The following is a 17,568-nucleotide window of genomic DNA, read 5'->3' on the forward strand; positions in this document are numbered from 1 at the left end:
GGAACGCACGACGTGGGAAATTGCATATGCGTGTGATTGTGTGTAATATGCCTGTTGTTTGAAGATTTGGCGCGTGTGAATGTGCTTTGTAATTGTCTGGAGGTACGTGATAGCCTAAGTTGGGTTTAGGGGTGTACTTGCTGAGATATAATCTCATGGTTATGTAAACCAACAATTTTCAGAACCCCGACCTGAGCGATGAACCCTCCACCACCGCCACCAGTACGTTTTGGAGTACCAGTGCATACGGAGTATGAGGTAGCTGAGTTTCCGATGGGTGACGGGATAACCTGGATAAGACACACAACGATCGTGTTTGTAGAAGTGGGAAAGCTTGCCTTGGATGAGAACCGTTTTTGAGGTTGAACGTCAGGTCATTGACTCCTTTTTTATTTTGATAGTTTCAGTAAAGTGTGCACTGGTAGTCAGAGGTTTGTTTTATTGTATATATGGTGGAACAAGTTGAACAAGAAATGAAAATGTATATTCTCCCAATTCTCCCAAGTTTAAGTTTGTCCGGGTGTTTTATGGTTTCCGTTTGCGCGATTAAATCTCTGATGTTTAGTTGAGGTCGGCGATAACCTGGGACGTCGCAACTGTTCGACCGGAGGCGGGATGTCGCGGGCTTGACGGGGGTTCGGGGCGTGACAGCAATCGCTAGTGTTCTATAGGGACATCAGCGCAGGTATCGAAGCCATTATGAACTAACTAGATTTCTGCAGTTTAGAACATAGTGATCTGCGACATCTCATTAAGGCGCTCGGAGGTTCTTATGTTTGCCCGGAGCCACTTCGTATACTGCATTGTGGTGGCATAAAAGGCCTGACCAATGTATACAATAGATTCACCGACTATTTGAAATACTGGAACCGGAAAATTATGAACAATCAGACTGAGTAACATAAACAACTTACAAACACAAAAGGGCATACCAGGATGGCTTCAAATTCGCTGCCATGAACAGTCACTAACCAGTAGTCCCAAGAAGAATAGCATTTTTGGGTCCCAATGTCGGAAACCCCCAGAGAAGCAGCCAAGGAGAAAAATTCTAAGGACGCATGCAGTATCCCAAGTGAAACAGAAGTGCAAAATCTGGTTCTAGGATTTCATCTCACGACCCTCGATTTCTCTCGATTTTCCCGGAAAGAAATGCAAACTTGGAGCCTGCAGTTCAACACAATCGTCTCCCAAACTCAGTGTTCACAGTGCTCTTGAGATTCTGAGCAGCTCCGTAGGCCAAGAAGATGAGCAGAAACCCACAGCTCGGTATATGAACATCTTGGACGGACATGGCTCCTCCGAAGCGACGGAGCTGGCGAGGCCTCGGCAGCAACCATCGGAGCTTCCTAGTCGATTTGAGAGCGCAGAGACAGAGAGATTGAGGAAGACGAATAATATTGTTCGACTGGGTATAGAGTGTGGAGTGAGCGAGATCGAGTGAGGGAGGGAAAGAGAGGGAGGGAAAAGAGAATCACACTTTGGATTGGGTATAAGTAAACTGAGAATCCATTTAACATACATACTTTCTTTGACTTTGCTATTTCTATCCCATTTATTTAAAAAATGGGCCGACCTTATCCGATTCACCTGTTTACTAGGGCTGTCAACAATGCCCAAACCAAACCGGCCCTAAAAGCATAAAAACCCGATCCGATCCGAAGAGTTGACGTCCCTACTATCAGCAGACCCAACAAATGGTGATGAAAATGTAATGAGGTTCATTGTTCCGCCATAAGTTCGGAGCACTTTCAAAGATTTTTGGTTATGAATCTCGTTTGACAAGTGAAGGTTCAAGCAGTTGCGGACATCTAAGAAAACCAAGCGCTGTAACTGACCAATGGACTCATGGACTTCGACCAAGCTTACACAGTCAAACATGATCAGTCGTTCTAAATTTGCAAGTCCTGAGAAGTTCGGGGTTTTAACCAATTTCTGGCAACACGACAGATTCAGAACTTTTAAGCTCTTCGCCATCTGCAACAACAAAAGGAAAAAAAAAATCATGAAACGAACAAGTTCTGGACTTAACAGATAAACGTTCCTAGCATATGCCACACCTTTATATGGCTCCAACCGTCCCAACGATGGGTAATGGTGCTCCGTGCTAGACTGAGAACGACTAGATTCCTCATGGATAATTTGGCTATGTCAAAGTTTAGAGGAATAATATTCCAAGAAAGCCATCGCAATTTAGGAAGTAGATGCGACTCCTTCCTGAAAACGTTGATCGGAAGATGAAATAGTTGCAGTAAATTCAGGTTTTTTCTCTGACCGTTCACTTCATTCCTTCCATCAACTACAAGGAACCTTAGATTTGGAAGTCTCATGAAGTCCTCATCTGCAAAACGGTGTTCTGCTGGATGGAGCAACTCGAGATGGAGAGCTTCAACTTTTTCCTTTTCCTGCCAAAAAGGAAACACATTCTTAACCCCTCACGTTTTAGACAATCATAAAAGAGGAAGTAGCCAAATTCTTGTAGTAGCAGGGAGCTTTTACCTGGCTTGTAATCAGCAAATCTAATGCTTCAACAGCATTCCACACCCTAGTCTGCTTCTCTGTTACCATATTACTATCTCGGCGGATGATTTCTCGCCCCATGTCCCGAATTAGATCATGCATCCACAATGTATTATTTTCTCCGATCTTTATCAAGGACATATTCTGCAGAACTTCCAAAGCTTCTTTCGGAAAAAAATTATTCTCATCCCACATGTGGATTGCAGTTTCTTTGTCATATCCAATGAAAAAACAAGCTATATCAAGAAAGACGTACTTTTGCCGATCATCTAACACCTCGTAACTTATCTTCAGCTTACTGCTGACTTCCTCATGAGGAACTTTTTCCAACTTTTTCAATATGGCATCCCACATTTCTTTCCTGCTGCATGATAAAAGTGAACCTATAACCTCAAGAGCTAGAGGAAGACCTCCAGCAATGCCTACCGCCATTTTGGAGTGGGCGAGATCATCATCCAAGGGATGATCACTTTTGAAGGCATGTTTACTGAAAAGTTGAAGAGATTTGTCGAAATCCATGCAGTTAAGTTCATAGGTCCAATCCACTTCAGGAACATTGAGAACCTCTTTGTTTCTACTAGTAATGATAACCTTACTTCCTATACCGAACCAATTGCGCTTGCACATAAGTGCATTCAGTTGACTCCTTTTGTCAACATCATCAAGGAGAAGGAGAAGCCTTTTACCATACATCCTATCTTTAATCATCTCAATCCCTTCGTCTGTGGTGCTTATATCTTTCCATTTACCTTTGAAGATGTTGGAGATCAGCTGATTCTGCAAGCACACAATACCCTTTACCTCTGAAGTTTCTCGAATATTAGAAAGGAAACAACAATCCTCAAAATCAGGTAATAGTTGATTGTAGATGATTTTGGCGAGAGTGGTCTTTCCAGCACCACCCATTCCATGGATACCTACAATCCGCGTTTGATGTGTCCGAGGGCCAATCATTCTCATGATCTCACTCACGGGACCGTTGACTTCAACCAAGCAATCCGATAATACCAAAAATCCCTTTTTCAACTCCCCGGAGATTTTCTTGACAACTGTTTTCACGAAGTCACCTTCGTTCCTGATATTGGGTTGAACAACAAAATGGTCAGGCGAAACCAAAAACAACCCCTTTGTTTAGAATCCTTATTAAAATTATATGAACTAAATAATGTTATTTGAAAAGAAAAGGATTAAAACGGACTTATAACATACAGTGAAGCTTAGAAAATGTTAAATTCCGGTGAACCATACAACTTTTGGCATGATTTCTGAATAATTTCTAATTTTTCTAGTAATACATTCAACTTCGAATGCTCAAAATAACACAAATTCAGCAAGGACTCAATCAGAACTAAGTAGCATTCTAAGGATACAAGCTATTGCTGCAGTCTTAATTTGAGAAGTAATCACCTGTTGGGCATACTGTGTAGGTCCCATCCCTTTAGCGCTCCGACTTCACTAAGAGCGGCTTTCCACTCGCTAATAGTTCCATCATCGTATCGATTCTTGCTTTCGTGCTCAAGGAAGGCCTGTCCATACCTGCCAGTTTGGTACCGAACCTCGGAAGGTTCCACGTCATAAAAAATGGGCATGATCTTTTGTCCCATGTTAGTCTTGCACACCACCATCTGGACCAACTCCTTTAGGCACCATTTGCTAGAGGCATAACATTTTGAGAAGATGGGTATGGAGATTCTTGACTGCTTGATTGCTTGGAGAAGCTCCGGGCCAATCTCTTCCCCGACGCGCAGCTCTTCGTCATCTTTGTATGCACGGATTCCCGCATCAATTAGGCTAATATAAAGGAAGTCAGTAAAACCTTTTCGAGTATCTGGCCCTCTGAAGCTCAAGAACACCTCATAGTCAAATTCCGATGAAACAGCCGGATCTGATATTCCATTATTTGCAGCTGCATCATCTACGTATAGCGCCATCTTGGGTGATGCCTCCTCAAAGTCTGCCCTGGAAGAGATCCCTGAACAGAACAGCAGAAAAGACGATCGCCAGAGTTGACTGATCAGGAGCTCCGAGATGACTAAATACGCCGCACGAGAGCCACAGAAGGGTATGCTAGTTTGCTAGACACGGTGTTTCCATATGATTTGACTGGGTCAAAGTAAAAATGTACAGTCAAACAGTAACGTGTGGTTTAGTGTTTGTCGGCATCTATCAGTAATTTCCTGGATGCTTCCAATATAATTTTTTTTCGATAATTCAATCGAGGTGGTTGAGAATCCCCTCTATCCGGGGGAAAAATGGATACAAAAATCAGTTTCCTATATAATTAATCCATCAAAATTAGGACGGGCACATGACAATATTTTCAAGCGTCTCAGAAATGAAGATGTCCACATTTGGAATAATTCTTAAAAATGTAATAACACTAAGCTCCAAACTCATGAATTATAGAGTGTGTTTGTTTCGTTGATAATAATATCTGTGGAATTATTTTCTAGATTTTTCAATATTTAAAATATTGAAAATGACAAGTAAACTGAAAAGCGTTTTTAGTCTAACAAAGCACTTGAACTTTAATCAGGATAAAGATTTCTCCTTTCTAATAAAAGAAAAACCTTTCCATTAGCTAAATTTCTCGTTTTTGTGTCATGGGACATCATGGAACTTCAATCATGTTTAGAGCTTCGATAAAGCTCTCTCTCTCTCCCTCTCTTCGAGAATCCATTTTTTCTGTTTCTTATTGATAAATTAACAAGTCATATACGCATTTATCATGAAATAATACTATCAACATGTGATTTTCCCCATAATACTTTATTTCATGGCGTTGAAGTGGAGAGCGCGGAAGATATTAGTTAAAATGTTAAAGTGAATTGTACTTACCCCTTCACTTCTTTCCAACAATGATTTCAAAGCTAGAGAAAAAGAACGAAGAAGTTGAATACTTTCATGTATGTTTGTGGTTATGATTACTAGATTATATAGCTTATTTTTGCCATATTTACTTTATAAAACCAACAATTGTAACTTCATAGCTTCGTATTTCATTTTACAATCTATAATTTCCTTCATATAATTTAATAGCATTGCATAATTTATCCTATTTCAGAAGTAAAAACCAAACAGCTAAAACTACATCCTCTCATTTTTATGCTCACAACTAAATCAGGGAAAATCAATCACTTTCCTAGAATAAAAATTTTGGGTGAAACCCTTTGCTTCAACATAAAGTTTTTCATGAAACAAACACATTTTAAGATTAGGAAAAAAATGGCTCTTCTCATATGTAAATTACGAAAATTGGTTCTTTACGATTTTGGTTCCCGAGATGTGCCCCCCACTTTCCATTAGACTAGGTTGCGTATATTTCAAGGTAAATGATTTACGGAAAAAATTTTCATTGTGTTCCTTGTTTTGTTTGGGGGAAATAAGTTAATCTAGGACAATGATATTGCTCGACAGAAAACTCTAGCTTAGTTACATGGAAAATAACTTCTCCCAATTAAAACTGGAAATCCATTTTCCCTAAACACCCAAGTGAGTTTTGTCCCTAACATTCATCTAGCTCCAGCCTCGGAAGTGCTGTCTTCTTCTCCGTATCGTTATCCGATTTTTTTGAGCCCCATGATATCTTCTACTGTTACCCATTTCTGTACGAGGCCAAGATATATGGATTTATACATTTAATTCATGTCTACTGTTGGTTTTACGGATATGGTTGGAGCTGGAAGATCAAATTGGACCTGAGATGCTAGTAATAACTGTTAGAATAATTAAAAATTAAACCATGTCATCCTCTAACAGTTTAAGCTTTTAGAACAGTTGGTAGTGATTCCAAAAAAATTTCACATGGTATCAGAGCTATTCTTCAAAAGAAATTGATTCTTAACATTGGCTTCCACCAATCCTAAATATCCATACCCCTCATCTTTGAACATTAGCAATTTTGTGTCACTGAAACTGACACAGACAAACTATTCTTGCTAGAGAGCAAGATGCTTGCACTAAATGAAAGTCAAGATCTGGTAGGATTTATTGATGGCGAGTACCAGATGCCGAATCCAACAATAGTCACCCCCTCTGATTCGGAAAAAGAAGCTATAGTCTCAGAGGAAGTGATAAATGCAGAGTTTTTACAACGGAGAAGGTCAAATCGCCTTCTGCAGGGATGGATCATTGCGACGCTCTTCGAAGAAGTTCTTGCTCAAGTAGTAGACTTGAAGATATCTTTTGAGGTGTGGTTAGCTTTACAAAATATTTTTGCCAAGGTTATCTGAGGAACGTGAAGTGTCAATTTTTCTACAAATTCAAAAATGAAGAGATCATTATATTACAAGAATTGTCAATCAGCATCTCCAAGAATCATCTTGTGATTTTGATTGATATCTCTCGATTTTTCTTTTCTAGTTCTTATATGATATCAGAACTGGAGGTCCTGAGTTCGAATATTTCCATGCCTCATTTGTCTCCCTAATTAAATATTTCCATGCTTAGTACTAGATACAAATGCCAGAATAAGCGTAAGGGGAAATGTTAGAATAATTAAATATTAAACCACGTCATCATTTAATAGCTTAAACTTTTATAACAGTTGGCGTTGGTCCCCACAAAATCTCACAATAACAAAGCCCACCAACTGCCAAATTTCTCAAGGAAATATCACTTAGAATCACGCCAGAAATTATTCTCCAATTCATTTTTTAAATTCCTCAAACATAAGAAGACATTGCCATTTTTCTGATAAATGACTTCTTAGAAATTGTTTCGCAGTTACATCACATATATTTTTTTGAAACAAACAAAACAGTGTCGGAATTTTCTGTGCTAAGGACCTGGAGGCATTGTGAAGACCATTAGTCTATAAGAACCGGATTCAGACAGTTCGAGATATGAAAAATGAGATTGGATTCAAGCCAAAATGCCACCATTTAAAGATTATAATTAAGGCAAAAACAGAAAACCCAGCATAGGAAGAGCAAAGGGAGTTACAATTCACAATTCTAATTAAACTCCACCCCCGCCATGCGAACATAACTTGATTCGTAACCACATCTCTAAATAGGATGGACTAGAAACATTTCAAAGTTGCTTGCGAGCTCGAATTCAGCATGAGCACTCCCGTCTCATTTCCCTCTCCCTCAGCCCTCAACACTTCCACTATTCAAGGAGCCAAACCCCTAAAATCCAGACCGAAAAATCTTAAACAAATAGATTCCCGCCTACCCAGGAAGCACGAGGCAAGCAAGGATCAGACCGAACATGAAGCACAGAGAAACGAACTGGAACCCGAAATGGGATCCATTCAGAAAGAAAACCCTGCAAGCGACCCGACAAAAGAGTCCGTGTGACCGAGGGAATCATAGCAATCGCTAGTGGTCTATAGGCACATCAGCTCAGGTACCGACGTGATTGCGAACTAACTAGATTTATGCAGTTTAGAACACAATGATCTGATCTGCGACATCTCATTACGGCGCTTGGAGGTTCTTATGTTTACCCGGAGCCACTTCGTATACTGCATTGTGGTGGCAAAAAAGTCCTAACCAATGTACATGATAGATTCACCGACTCTTTGAAATACTGGAACGGGAAAATTATGAGCAATCAGACTGAGTGACATAAACAACTCACAAACGCAAAAGGGTGTCACGCCCCGAACCCTAACGGGCTCGCGACACCCTTCGATGGTCGATCATTGAATGCGACGTCCCAGGCACGTCGCCGACCCAACCCAAACATCAAAGATTAGGCACGCGCGGAAACAATTAGAAACAACCCAGACAAATAATAAGGACAAGGGGTAGCAGTAGCACGAAACAATTACTGTAATTCCTACTCTTGGCAGATACATACGACGCTCACAAAAAGCCAATCCCAAGCTAGGCCACATTAACAGAACCCCATTCCTCAAAAGAGACAATAGTTCACAAACTTAACTCCTCTACAAAAAGGGGAACTCAAAAGACAGGGTAAATGATCTATCTTTCAATCCCTGTGGTGCTCTGGCGGCATCTCCGAATCGATCACGGTCGCGGATCTGAAATGGTTATATAATAACCGTGAGAACGAGTCTCAATAAGCAACCCCATATACTCAACGTAGGCCAATGCGTACCCAGACAAGTCGTACATGCAATCTACCCCATAACATATAAAATTCGCATCATTGTACTTACCTCGTTATCAAGCTCATGCCAACTCTGCACGTTAGTCGTCACGTGATAATGCAATAATAGTAATTAAATAACACATCGCAATTGCTCAAACGCCAACCACACTTGCACGCAATCCATCTTACTAATTCAACCACATATTCAACCAGTCAATTCAGTCACACTCAACCAGCCAATTCAATCACTCAATTCGCATGCATGACCGAACATCTTTCTCACGACCCGCGCCACTGCGCCTCAGGTCCATTCTCATTGCCCGCGCCACTGCGCCTCAGGCCCAATCTCACAGCCCCGTAAATATGCCTCAGGCTCATTTGGCACACCGGCCATTCATGCTTTCACACGGACCGCCGTCAACACGTCCAAAGTCCGTAACCCTCCGATCAATCCGGGCTCAATTCTAATGACCGACGTAAACACGTCCCGGTCCAACACACCTTTAACGGGCCACCGTCAACACGTCTCAAGCCCGCATCCATTTGGCACACCGGCCATTCATGCCTTCACACGGACCGCCGTCAACACGTCCCAAGTCCGTAGCCCTCCAATCAATCCGGGCTTAGAATCGACAGGCAAGCACACGCCACTCAATTAAATCAATTTCATGCCAATTGCATCAAACAACCCATAATCACCACTCAGTCCAATTTACAATTCGCCACCTCAATCCACAAATCCAACATTCAAGTCGGTCACGCACAATTACCCAAATCAAGCACATCATTTAATCCAATTCAAATAGCGTAATTATAACATAATATAATTAAATTAAAACACGCCCTAGCTGTTCTAAACCCGAGACAAGTCAATAAAATACCCAAAATACTAGTTAGGATTTAGGAAGTCACTTACTTGATTTTGGCAGGGGAAAAATCGGCTCGGGTCTAAGATGGCCCGGGTGAACAGTGCCGAACTAGGCGCGGGCGCGGGCCAATGGGCGCGGTGGCCGGCCAACACGAGCACGGTGGCCGATCGGCGTGCCTGGCGCACGAGCGAGGTGGCCGAACGGCGTGCCCAGGGCGCACGGGCGAGCCGGATGGGCGACACGCTTGGCTGGACGGGCGAGGCGCCGGGCGGTGGCCTGGGCGAGCTCGGCCACGGCCTGGGCTGGCCTGGGCTGCTCGGCCACGACTGGCCAACGGCGACGACAGCGGCGGTTGGGCTGTTCCGGCGAGCACGGCGGCTGCAAGTGGCTGGGCAAGGTCGCTGGGGGCTGGGTGGTGGCGGACGGAGCAGCGGCGGCGACCGGAACGGCGGCGCGCGGCGGCTGGGCGAGGCGGCGCCGGGGAGAGCCCAAAACAGGGGAGGCGTCGGGGAGGAAGAAAAACAGGGGAAGGGAGGTGGTGGCGGCCAAGGGGGAGCGGCAGGGCGGCGGAGGTGGCTGAGGGGAGAGACTGGGTGGCGGAGGCGGAGCGGCAGCGGCTGGAACGGCGGCTCGCGGCGGCGGCGAAGCCAGGGGCCGAAACAGGGGAAGGCGCCGGGGAAGAGAGAAACAGGGGGAGAGGAGGTCACGCGGCGGCCGGAGGCGGCACGGCGGCGCCGCGGGTGGCCGGGCGACGGAGGACAGGCCGGCGGACGGCTGGGCAACGCCGGACCGCGGCGGACGCAGCGGCAAGCTGCTGCTCGCGTGCAGCGCGGACAGGGCCGGCGACAGGCGGACGGGGCCGGCGAGCGGCGGTTGCGGGCGACGATCGGCGGTACGGCTCGGTCAGGCGACAGCGCAAGGCGAACGGCGAACGGTGGGCTGTGGCTGGGCTGGTCCCGGTGAGCAGCAAGCAGGAGGCCAGAACTGTCGCGGCGGAAGAGAAGACCAACGAAGGAGAGGAAGAAGAGAGGAAGAAAAGAAAAGAAAAAGGAAAAAGAAAGAAAGAAAAGGAAGAGAGAGAGAAGTGGATGGGTCTGACAAGGGGGGAAACGTGCGCATGGGGAAAAGGTCACCGGAGAGAGAGAAAGAAAGTCAAACATCATCATCGCGATTCAACGGTCCACGATCAAACTCGAAAATGATCTAACAGTCCACGAAAATCCTAATTAATAATATAGAAAAAAGGACCAAAAGAAAATAACTCAAAATATACTACGAGAGAGGTTTACTTATCCAAATTCATACCCGGTCAAAAATCCACTTTTCACATATTCCGAGCAATCTCGAGGCTGGCCTCAATAATATCGACACCGTCCAATTAAATTCGTCCCGAAACTCCGAGAAATTCGACACCAAAGTTTGAGCTCTAAATAACGGCAAAATTCGATTGAATACTATTCTAGCGAAATCTTAAATTTAAAACAATAACCGGGAGTAATCAGTTCCTGGACGAGATTTTACTATAAGCATATTGACAAATTACACGTTTTATAAATCTTAAAAATGAACCGAAAGGACGGCTTCAAATTCGCTGCTATGAACAGCCAGTAACCAGTAGTCCCAAGAAGAATAGCATTTTTGGGGCCCAATGTCCGAACCCCCTAGAGACGCAGCCAAGGAGCAAAATGTGAAGCACACATACAGATCCCAAGCGAAATCGTGCCCTCGATTTCTCTCGTTTTTCCCAGAAAGATGTGCGAACTTGGAGCCCGCAGTTCAACACAATCGTCTCCCAAACTCAACAGTGCTCTCGAGATTCTGAGCAGCTCCGTAGGCGAAGAGGATGAGCAGAAACCCGCAGCTCGGTATATGAACGTCTCGGACGGACTTGGCTCCTCCGAAGCGACGGAGCTGGCGAGGCCTCGGCAGCAACCATCGGAGGATCCTCGTCGATTTGAGAGCTCGGAGTGAGCGAGATGGATCCGTACTCTTTTGGGTTTTGCCATTCTGATTCCATTTCATAAAAACTGTCCCACCTCTATTTCGTTAAAACTGTCGCACCTAACTCGATAAACCCCTTTACCGCAATGTTAGATGTAAAATTATTGTGCCGTGCACTCCTGCCAAGAATACGGAGCACTTGCAAAGATTTTAGCTCGCGAATCTCAAGTGGCAAGCTACAGAGTTTAAGGCAGAAGCTGAGATCTAAGAAAACCAAGCGCTGTAACTGACCAATGGATTTATCGATTTCGACCAAGCTTGTACAGCTCTCCATGATCAGCCGTTCTAAATTTGCGAGTCCTGAGAAGTTGGGAGTTTTAACCAATTCCTCCCAACCCGACAGATCCAGCACTTTTAAGCTCTTCGCCATCTGCGACAACAAAAAGGAAACAAAAATCATGAAACCATCAAGTTCTGGATTTAACAGATAGACGTTCCTACCATATGCCACACCTTTATATGGCTCCAACCGTCCCAACGTTCGGTAATGGCGCTCTCTGCTAGATCAAGAACGACTAGTTTCCTCATGGATAATTTGGCTATGTCAAAGTTTAGAGGAAAATTATACCAAGAAAGCCATCGCAGTTTCTGAAGTAGATGCGACTTCTTCCGGAAGAAGTTGACTGGAAGATGAAAACGCTGCCGCAATTTCCTCATTATTACTCCACACGCGAGTTCAAGAATTTTTTTCTGATCATTAAGTTCCCTCATCCATTTATATTCATCCCCGCCATCAACTACAAGGAACCTTAGATTTGGAAGTCTCATGAAGTCCTCATCTGCAAAACGGTGTTCCGCCGAATGGCGAAACTGGAGACGGAGAGCTTCAACTTTTTCCTTTTCCTGCCAAAAAGGAAACCCATTAGTCACTCCTCGTGTTTCATGGCATCATAAAAGAGAAAGTAGCCAAACTGTAGTTTTAGCAGGGAGCATTTACCTGGTTAGTCATCAGCAAATCTAATGCTCCATCAACATACCACACCCTAGTCTGCTTCTCTGTTACCATATTACTATCTTGGCGGATGATTTCTCGCCCCAGGTCCCTTATTTGATCATGCATCCACAAGGTATTATTTTCTTCGATCTTTATCAAGGACATATTCTGCAGAACTTCCAAAGCTTCTTCTGGAAAAAATTCGGTCTCATCCCACATGTGAATTGCAATTTCTTTGTCACATCCAATGAAAAAACAAGCTATATCGAGAAAGATGTGCTTTTGCCGATCATCCAACGCCTCGTAACTTATTTTCAGCTTACTGCTGACTTCCTCATGAGGAACATTTTCCAACTTTTTCAGTATGACATCCCACTTTTCTTTACTGTTGCATGATAAAAGCGAGCCTATAACCTCGAGAGCTAGAGGAAGACCTCCAGCAATGCTTACCGCCTTTCTGGAGTGGGCGAGATAATCATCCAAGGGACGATCTCTTCTGAAGGCATGTTTGCTGAAAAGTCGAAGAGATTTGTCGAAATCCATGAAGTTAAGTTCATAAGTCCAATCCACTTCAGGAAGGTTGAGAACCTCTTTGTTTCTACTAGTGATGAGAAGCTTACTTCCTTCACCGAACCAATCACGCTTGCCCATAAGTGCATTCAATTGATTCTTTCTATCAACATCATCAAGGAGAAGGAGAAGCCTTTTACCACGCAGCCTATCTTTAATCATCTCAATCCCTTCATCTGTGTTGCTTATGCTTATATCTTTCCATGGCAATTTGAAGATGTTGGAGATCAGCTGATTCTGCAAGTACTCAACACCCTTTACCTTTGAAGTTTCTCGAATGTTAGAAAGGAAACAACGATGCTCAAAATCAGGTAAAAGTTTATTGTAGATGATTTTGGCAAGATTGGTCTTTCCAGCGCCACCCATTCCATGGATACCAACAATCCGTGTTTCATGTGTCTGAGGGCCAATCATTCTCATGATCTCACTCATGTGATTGTCGACTTCAACCAAGCAATCCGATATCAATCCGATAATACCAAGTAACCCTTTTTCAACTCACTGAAAACCTCCTTGACAACTGTTTTCACTAAGTCACCTTCGCGCATGATATTTTTGGAGTTGAAAACACACGGAATTAGAAAATTGGGTTGAACAACAAATGGTCAGGCCGTACCAAATTAGAAAATCTAACACCCCTTTTGGATAGATTCCTTATTAAAATCATATGAACTAACCACCCGCCTGGGTGGCGCTGCTGGAAAGGGCACTCTTCCTCTCGCAAAAGGTTGGGTGTTCGAATCCTGGGCGCTGCAGGGTGACTTAACCGGTGCACGTGTGTGGTGGCTAGCACGTGTCGCCCCCAGGGTTTACCTCCCGGCTGTCGGCCGTGCGGGGTTCCCTGGATTACCAAAAAAAAAAAAATCATATGAACTAAATAATATTATTCGAAAAGAAAAGGATGGAAATGGACTTATAACATGCAGCTAAACTCAGAAAAAGTAAAATTCCTGCGAACCATCCCACTATTGGCATGATTTCTGAATGATTTCTAATTTTTCAAGAAATGCATTCAACTTCAATACTAGAAATAACACAAATTCTGCAAGGACTCGATCAGAAATAAGTTGCATTCTAAGGATACAAGCTATTGCTGTAGTCCTAATCTTAGAAATAATCACCTGTTGGGCATGCTATTTAGGTCCCATCCCTTTATTGCCCCAACTTCACTAAGAGCGGCCTTCCACTCGCTAATAGTTCCATCACCGTATCGCCCCCTGCTTTTGTGCTCGATGAAGGCCTGTCCATACCGGCCGGTTTGGTCCCGAATCTCGGAAGGTTCCACGTCATAGAAAATGGGCATGATCTTCTGGCCCATGCTTTTCTTGCACTCCACCATCTGGACCAACTCCTTGAGACACCATTTGCTAGAGGCATATCGTTTTGAGAAGATGGGTATGGAGATTCTTGACTGCTTGATTGCTTGGAGAAGCTCCGGGCCAATCTCTTCCCCGATGTGCAGCTCTTCGTCATCTCTGTACGCATGGATTCCCGCATTGATCAGGCTGTTATAAAGGAAGTCGGTAAAACCTGCACGAGTATCTAATCCTCTAAAGCTCAAGAACACCTCGTAGTCAAATCCTGATGAATCCGCCATGTCCTCAATTTCTTTCTAAGCGTATGTACAAGCAGCCGGATCTGATATTCCATTGTTTGCAGCTGCATCATGTATGTGTAGCGCCATCTTCAGTGATGCCTCCTCAGAGTCTTCTCTGGAAGAGATCCTTGAACAGAACAGCAGAAAAGACGATCGCCAGAGATGACTGATCAGAAGCTCCGAGATGACTAAATACGCCGCACGAGAGCCACAGAAGGGTGTGCTAGTTTGTCGGGTGTGCTAGTTTGCTAAGTTTACTTAGAAAAACGATATCTCATATCTTAAAAAAGGAAAACGTTTCCATTAGTTAAGTTTCTCGTTTTTTTGTGTCATGGGACATCACAAAAGTTCAACCATGTTTACAGCTTCAACGAAGCTCTCTCTCTCTCTCTCTCTCTCACTAGCTTCCGGAATTCTCATTTATCATGAAATAATGCTTTCAATATGTGATTTTCCCCATAATACTTTATTTTGAGGCGTTGGAGAAGAAAGCGCAGAATATATTTGTTAAAATGTCAGATTTAATTCCACTTACCACTTCACTTCTTTCCAACACTGATTTCGAAGCTAGAGAAAAAGAACGAAGAAAATGATTACTTTCATGTATGTTTGTGGTTATGATTACTAGATTATATAGCTTCTTTTTGCCATATTTACTCTATAAAAGTACTATATTTGGAATTCGTACAGCTTTTATCGTTCACTCAAACATTTCTCGGTACCAACAATTGTAACTACATAGCTTCGTATTTCATTTTACAATCTATAATTCCTTCATATTTTTTTAATAGCATTGCATAATTTATCCTATTTTCAGAAGTAATAACCAAATAGCTGAAACTTCTTTCTCTTATTTTTATGCTCACAACTAAATAAGGGAAAGTCAATCAGTTTCCTAGAATACATATTTCGGGTGAAATCATTTCCTTCAACATAAAGTTTTTCATGAAACAAAGACATTTTAAGATTAAGAAAAAAAATGGCTCTTTTCATATCTAAATACGAAAATGGTTCTTTCTAATTTTGGTTCCAGAGATGTGGCCCCGCACTTTCCATTAGACTAGGCTGCGTTTATTTCGAGATAAATGATTTACGTAAAAAACAATTCATCATGTTCCTTTTTGTTTGGTTGGGGGAAATAAGTTAATCTAGGACAATGATATTGCTGGACAGAGAACTCTAGTTTATAATTACATGGAAATGACTTCTCCTAATTAAAACTGGAAATCAATTTTCATATAATGTGTTACATAGTTTTCTGGTGGTTAAAAAGAGTTATAATATGTTACATAGTTGGTAACTTTAACCCATCAGCAAGTTCCCAAAAAAATATTGATAGACTTATTCGAACATTGGTACCTCCAAAGCAATCAAATAAATGTTCGTTAGTGTTGACTCAAATAAGGGTCGGTAATTTTTTATTTCAGGTAGTAGCCTAATAAGTTGGTAAGCTGTGCAAATAATTGTTTGTACATTATTGGAATGGTTTGTAACTTGGAAACAATTAAATAAATATTGGTAATTGATTCAAGTAAAAGTTGAGAATTTCATAAAAGAGTTGATAACTAAAGCTACCGCAAATAAATGTAGTTAAATTATTAAAATAGCCAGTATTTTTTTAAAGTTTTGGTGATATCCCATAAAAGTTTGTCATTTTGGCCCAATGGCAAGCTTCGCAAACAGTTGTCAATAAAGTATTGATATAATTGGTGCTTTTGAAACGATCAAATAAAAGCTGGTAAGTTGGTGACTTTGACACGTTGATAAGCCATGCAAATAAATGTTGGTAAGCCATAAGAACAATCAATAATTTCGAAACAATCAATTGTGTAACATAAGAGTTGATAATTTCATATTGGCAACTTTGAAAAAGAGTTTGTAATTTCGTATAACAACTAGTAACATATCATGTAAAACTGACTTTTGAATATTTAATGTGGTTTTATTAATGCAACCAAAAAATCATTCCAAAATAGACTTTTTTATTGCTGACTTCTTATTTCCTCTCACTCTACCTCAAATTCTTTATAAATTAACGGATGATCTCTTTCTCAAGCACGACAACATAGACTTCTAAAGACCACCAATTTGCTTTTTCCTTTAATAATTTAGGGACACGGACGTGGAGAACGGTTATTTGGAGACCACCAAATTTTCACCACAACTACGAGTGCTATTGTCAAGTCTTTTTGTAAACGTGTATGACAGTGTCAACTTGAAGAACTTGATCTCCTCCATGATTATTTCTTTTTCTTGGTCATTTTCTTTTTCGGCAAAACGCCATTGTAAAATTATCACAACATCGACCTTGATGAAGACAACCTCTTTTTAATCAAATATGAAGATAAATTGATTTCTCATCAAGGATAAGATTTCATTATCTTTTCATGATATCCAGCATATATTATTACCCCTTTGAAGGAGCCCTTTGCATGATTACTTTTAACATATTTAAAGATGCTAATATGTGCCGTAAAGTCCATGGAATAAAGGCAAATGACAAAATGTTCTCTGCCCACTGGACTAAATTCTATTTTTCAATTCTCACTAGGCTGTGCTCCTTTGATACCTATGTAGATTGTTTTTTTTTTTGCCAGAGATATCTATGTAGATTGAGTTATTCTTTTTGCTAATAAAATTATGCTAATTGAATTTGGACTTTGAAAACAATTGAGGAAAAGAGTATTCACCATATTAATGGAAAAATTCATACTTACTAAATTTATCAAAAGGACATTTTCTCTTATTTTGCTAATTTTTATCAAATTCCGCGTAACATGTGGGCAACCAAACTACTGCTACATTTCGACCAAAAAAAAAAACTACCGATACATTGGTAAGGTTAGTAAATAAATGTTGATAAATTATTATAAGAGTCGGTGGTATTCAATTAATGAATTAAATGCTGATAATGTAAGAGTTGATAATTTTATATAAGAGAACTAGTCAATTTAACAAGTTGGAGATGCTATTCGAAAGCAAGTGTCGGTGGATTGTTGAAATAGTCTTCAAGAGTT

General features: G+C 41.8%; 3 protein-coding genes across 3 annotated transcripts in view; all 3 read right to left on the reverse strand.

Annotated features, from left to right (window-relative positions):
* Positions 1 to 14,778, reverse strand: part of LOC115685251 (disease resistance protein RPV1-like) — a 32,437-nt gene extending 17,659 nt beyond the window's left edge. Inside the window, exon 1 of the mRNA XM_056308628.1 lies at positions 14,076 to 14,778. Coding sequence (XP_056164603.1) covers positions 14,076 to 14,551 — 476 coding nt within the window. The 5' untranslated portion in view covers positions 14,552 to 14,778. The remainder of the gene's footprint in view (positions 1 to 14,075) is intronic.
* On the reverse strand, positions 718 to 4,584 carry LOC115685231 (disease resistance protein RPV1-like). Its single transcript, XM_030610265.2, has 4 exons — positions 3,925 to 4,584; positions 2,497 to 3,592; positions 2,058 to 2,402; positions 718 to 1,974 (listed from the first exon to the last, which is right to left on the reverse strand). The coding sequence occupies exons 1-4, from the start codon at positions 4,446 to 4,448 to the stop codon at positions 1,630 to 1,632; spliced, it is 2,310 nt and encodes a 769-aa protein (XP_030466125.2). The 5' UTR covers positions 4,449 to 4,584; the 3' UTR covers positions 718 to 1,629.
* LOC115685255 (disease resistance protein RUN1-like) lies at positions 11,073 to 13,591 on the reverse strand. Its single transcript, XM_056315949.1, has 3 exons — positions 12,388 to 13,591; positions 11,904 to 12,293; positions 11,073 to 11,820 (listed from the first exon to the last, which is right to left on the reverse strand). The coding sequence occupies exons 1-3, from the start codon at positions 13,384 to 13,386 to the stop codon at positions 11,488 to 11,490; spliced, it is 1,722 nt and encodes a 573-aa protein (XP_056171924.1). The 5' UTR covers positions 13,387 to 13,591; the 3' UTR covers positions 11,073 to 11,487.
* Positions 14,779 to 17,568: the final 2,790 nt, after the last annotated feature.

The sequence above is a fragment of the Syzygium oleosum genome, unplaced genomic scaffold, assembly GCF_021117445.2.
Source record: "Syzygium oleosum isolate NSW1041296 unplaced genomic scaffold, Sole_v2.1 Sole_v2.01, whole genome shotgun sequence".
Classification (NCBI taxonomy): domain Eukaryota; kingdom Viridiplantae; phylum Streptophyta; class Magnoliopsida; order Myrtales; family Myrtaceae; genus Syzygium; species Syzygium oleosum.

Excerpts from the sequence above, each read along its gene's own strand:
- LOC115685231 (XM_030610265.2), bottom strand. The coding sequence starts at position 4,448 with ATGGCGCTATACGTAGATGATGCAGCTGCAAATAATGGAATATCAGAT. Across the intron at positions 3,593-3,924 it reads CTACACAGTATGCCCAACAG|GAACGAAGGTGACTTCGTGA; the intron begins GTGATTACTTCT and ends ACCCAATATCAG. Across the intron at positions 1,975-2,057 it reads ACGGTTGGAGCCATATAAAG|ATGGCGAAGAGCTTAAAAGT; the intron begins GTGTGGCATATG and ends TTGTTGTTGCAG.
- LOC115685255 (XM_056315949.1), bottom strand. The coding sequence starts at position 13,386 with ATGAGTGAGATCATGAGAATGATTGGCCCTCAGACACATGAAACACGG. Across the intron at positions 12,294-12,387 it reads ATTTGCTGATGACTAACCAG|GAAAAGGAAAAAGTTGAAGC; the intron begins GTAAATGCTCCC and ends CCTTTTTGGCAG. Across the intron at positions 11,821-11,903 it reads ACGGTTGGAGCCATATAAAG|ATGGCGAAGAGCTTAAAAGT; the intron begins GTGTGGCATATG and ends TTGTTGTCGCAG.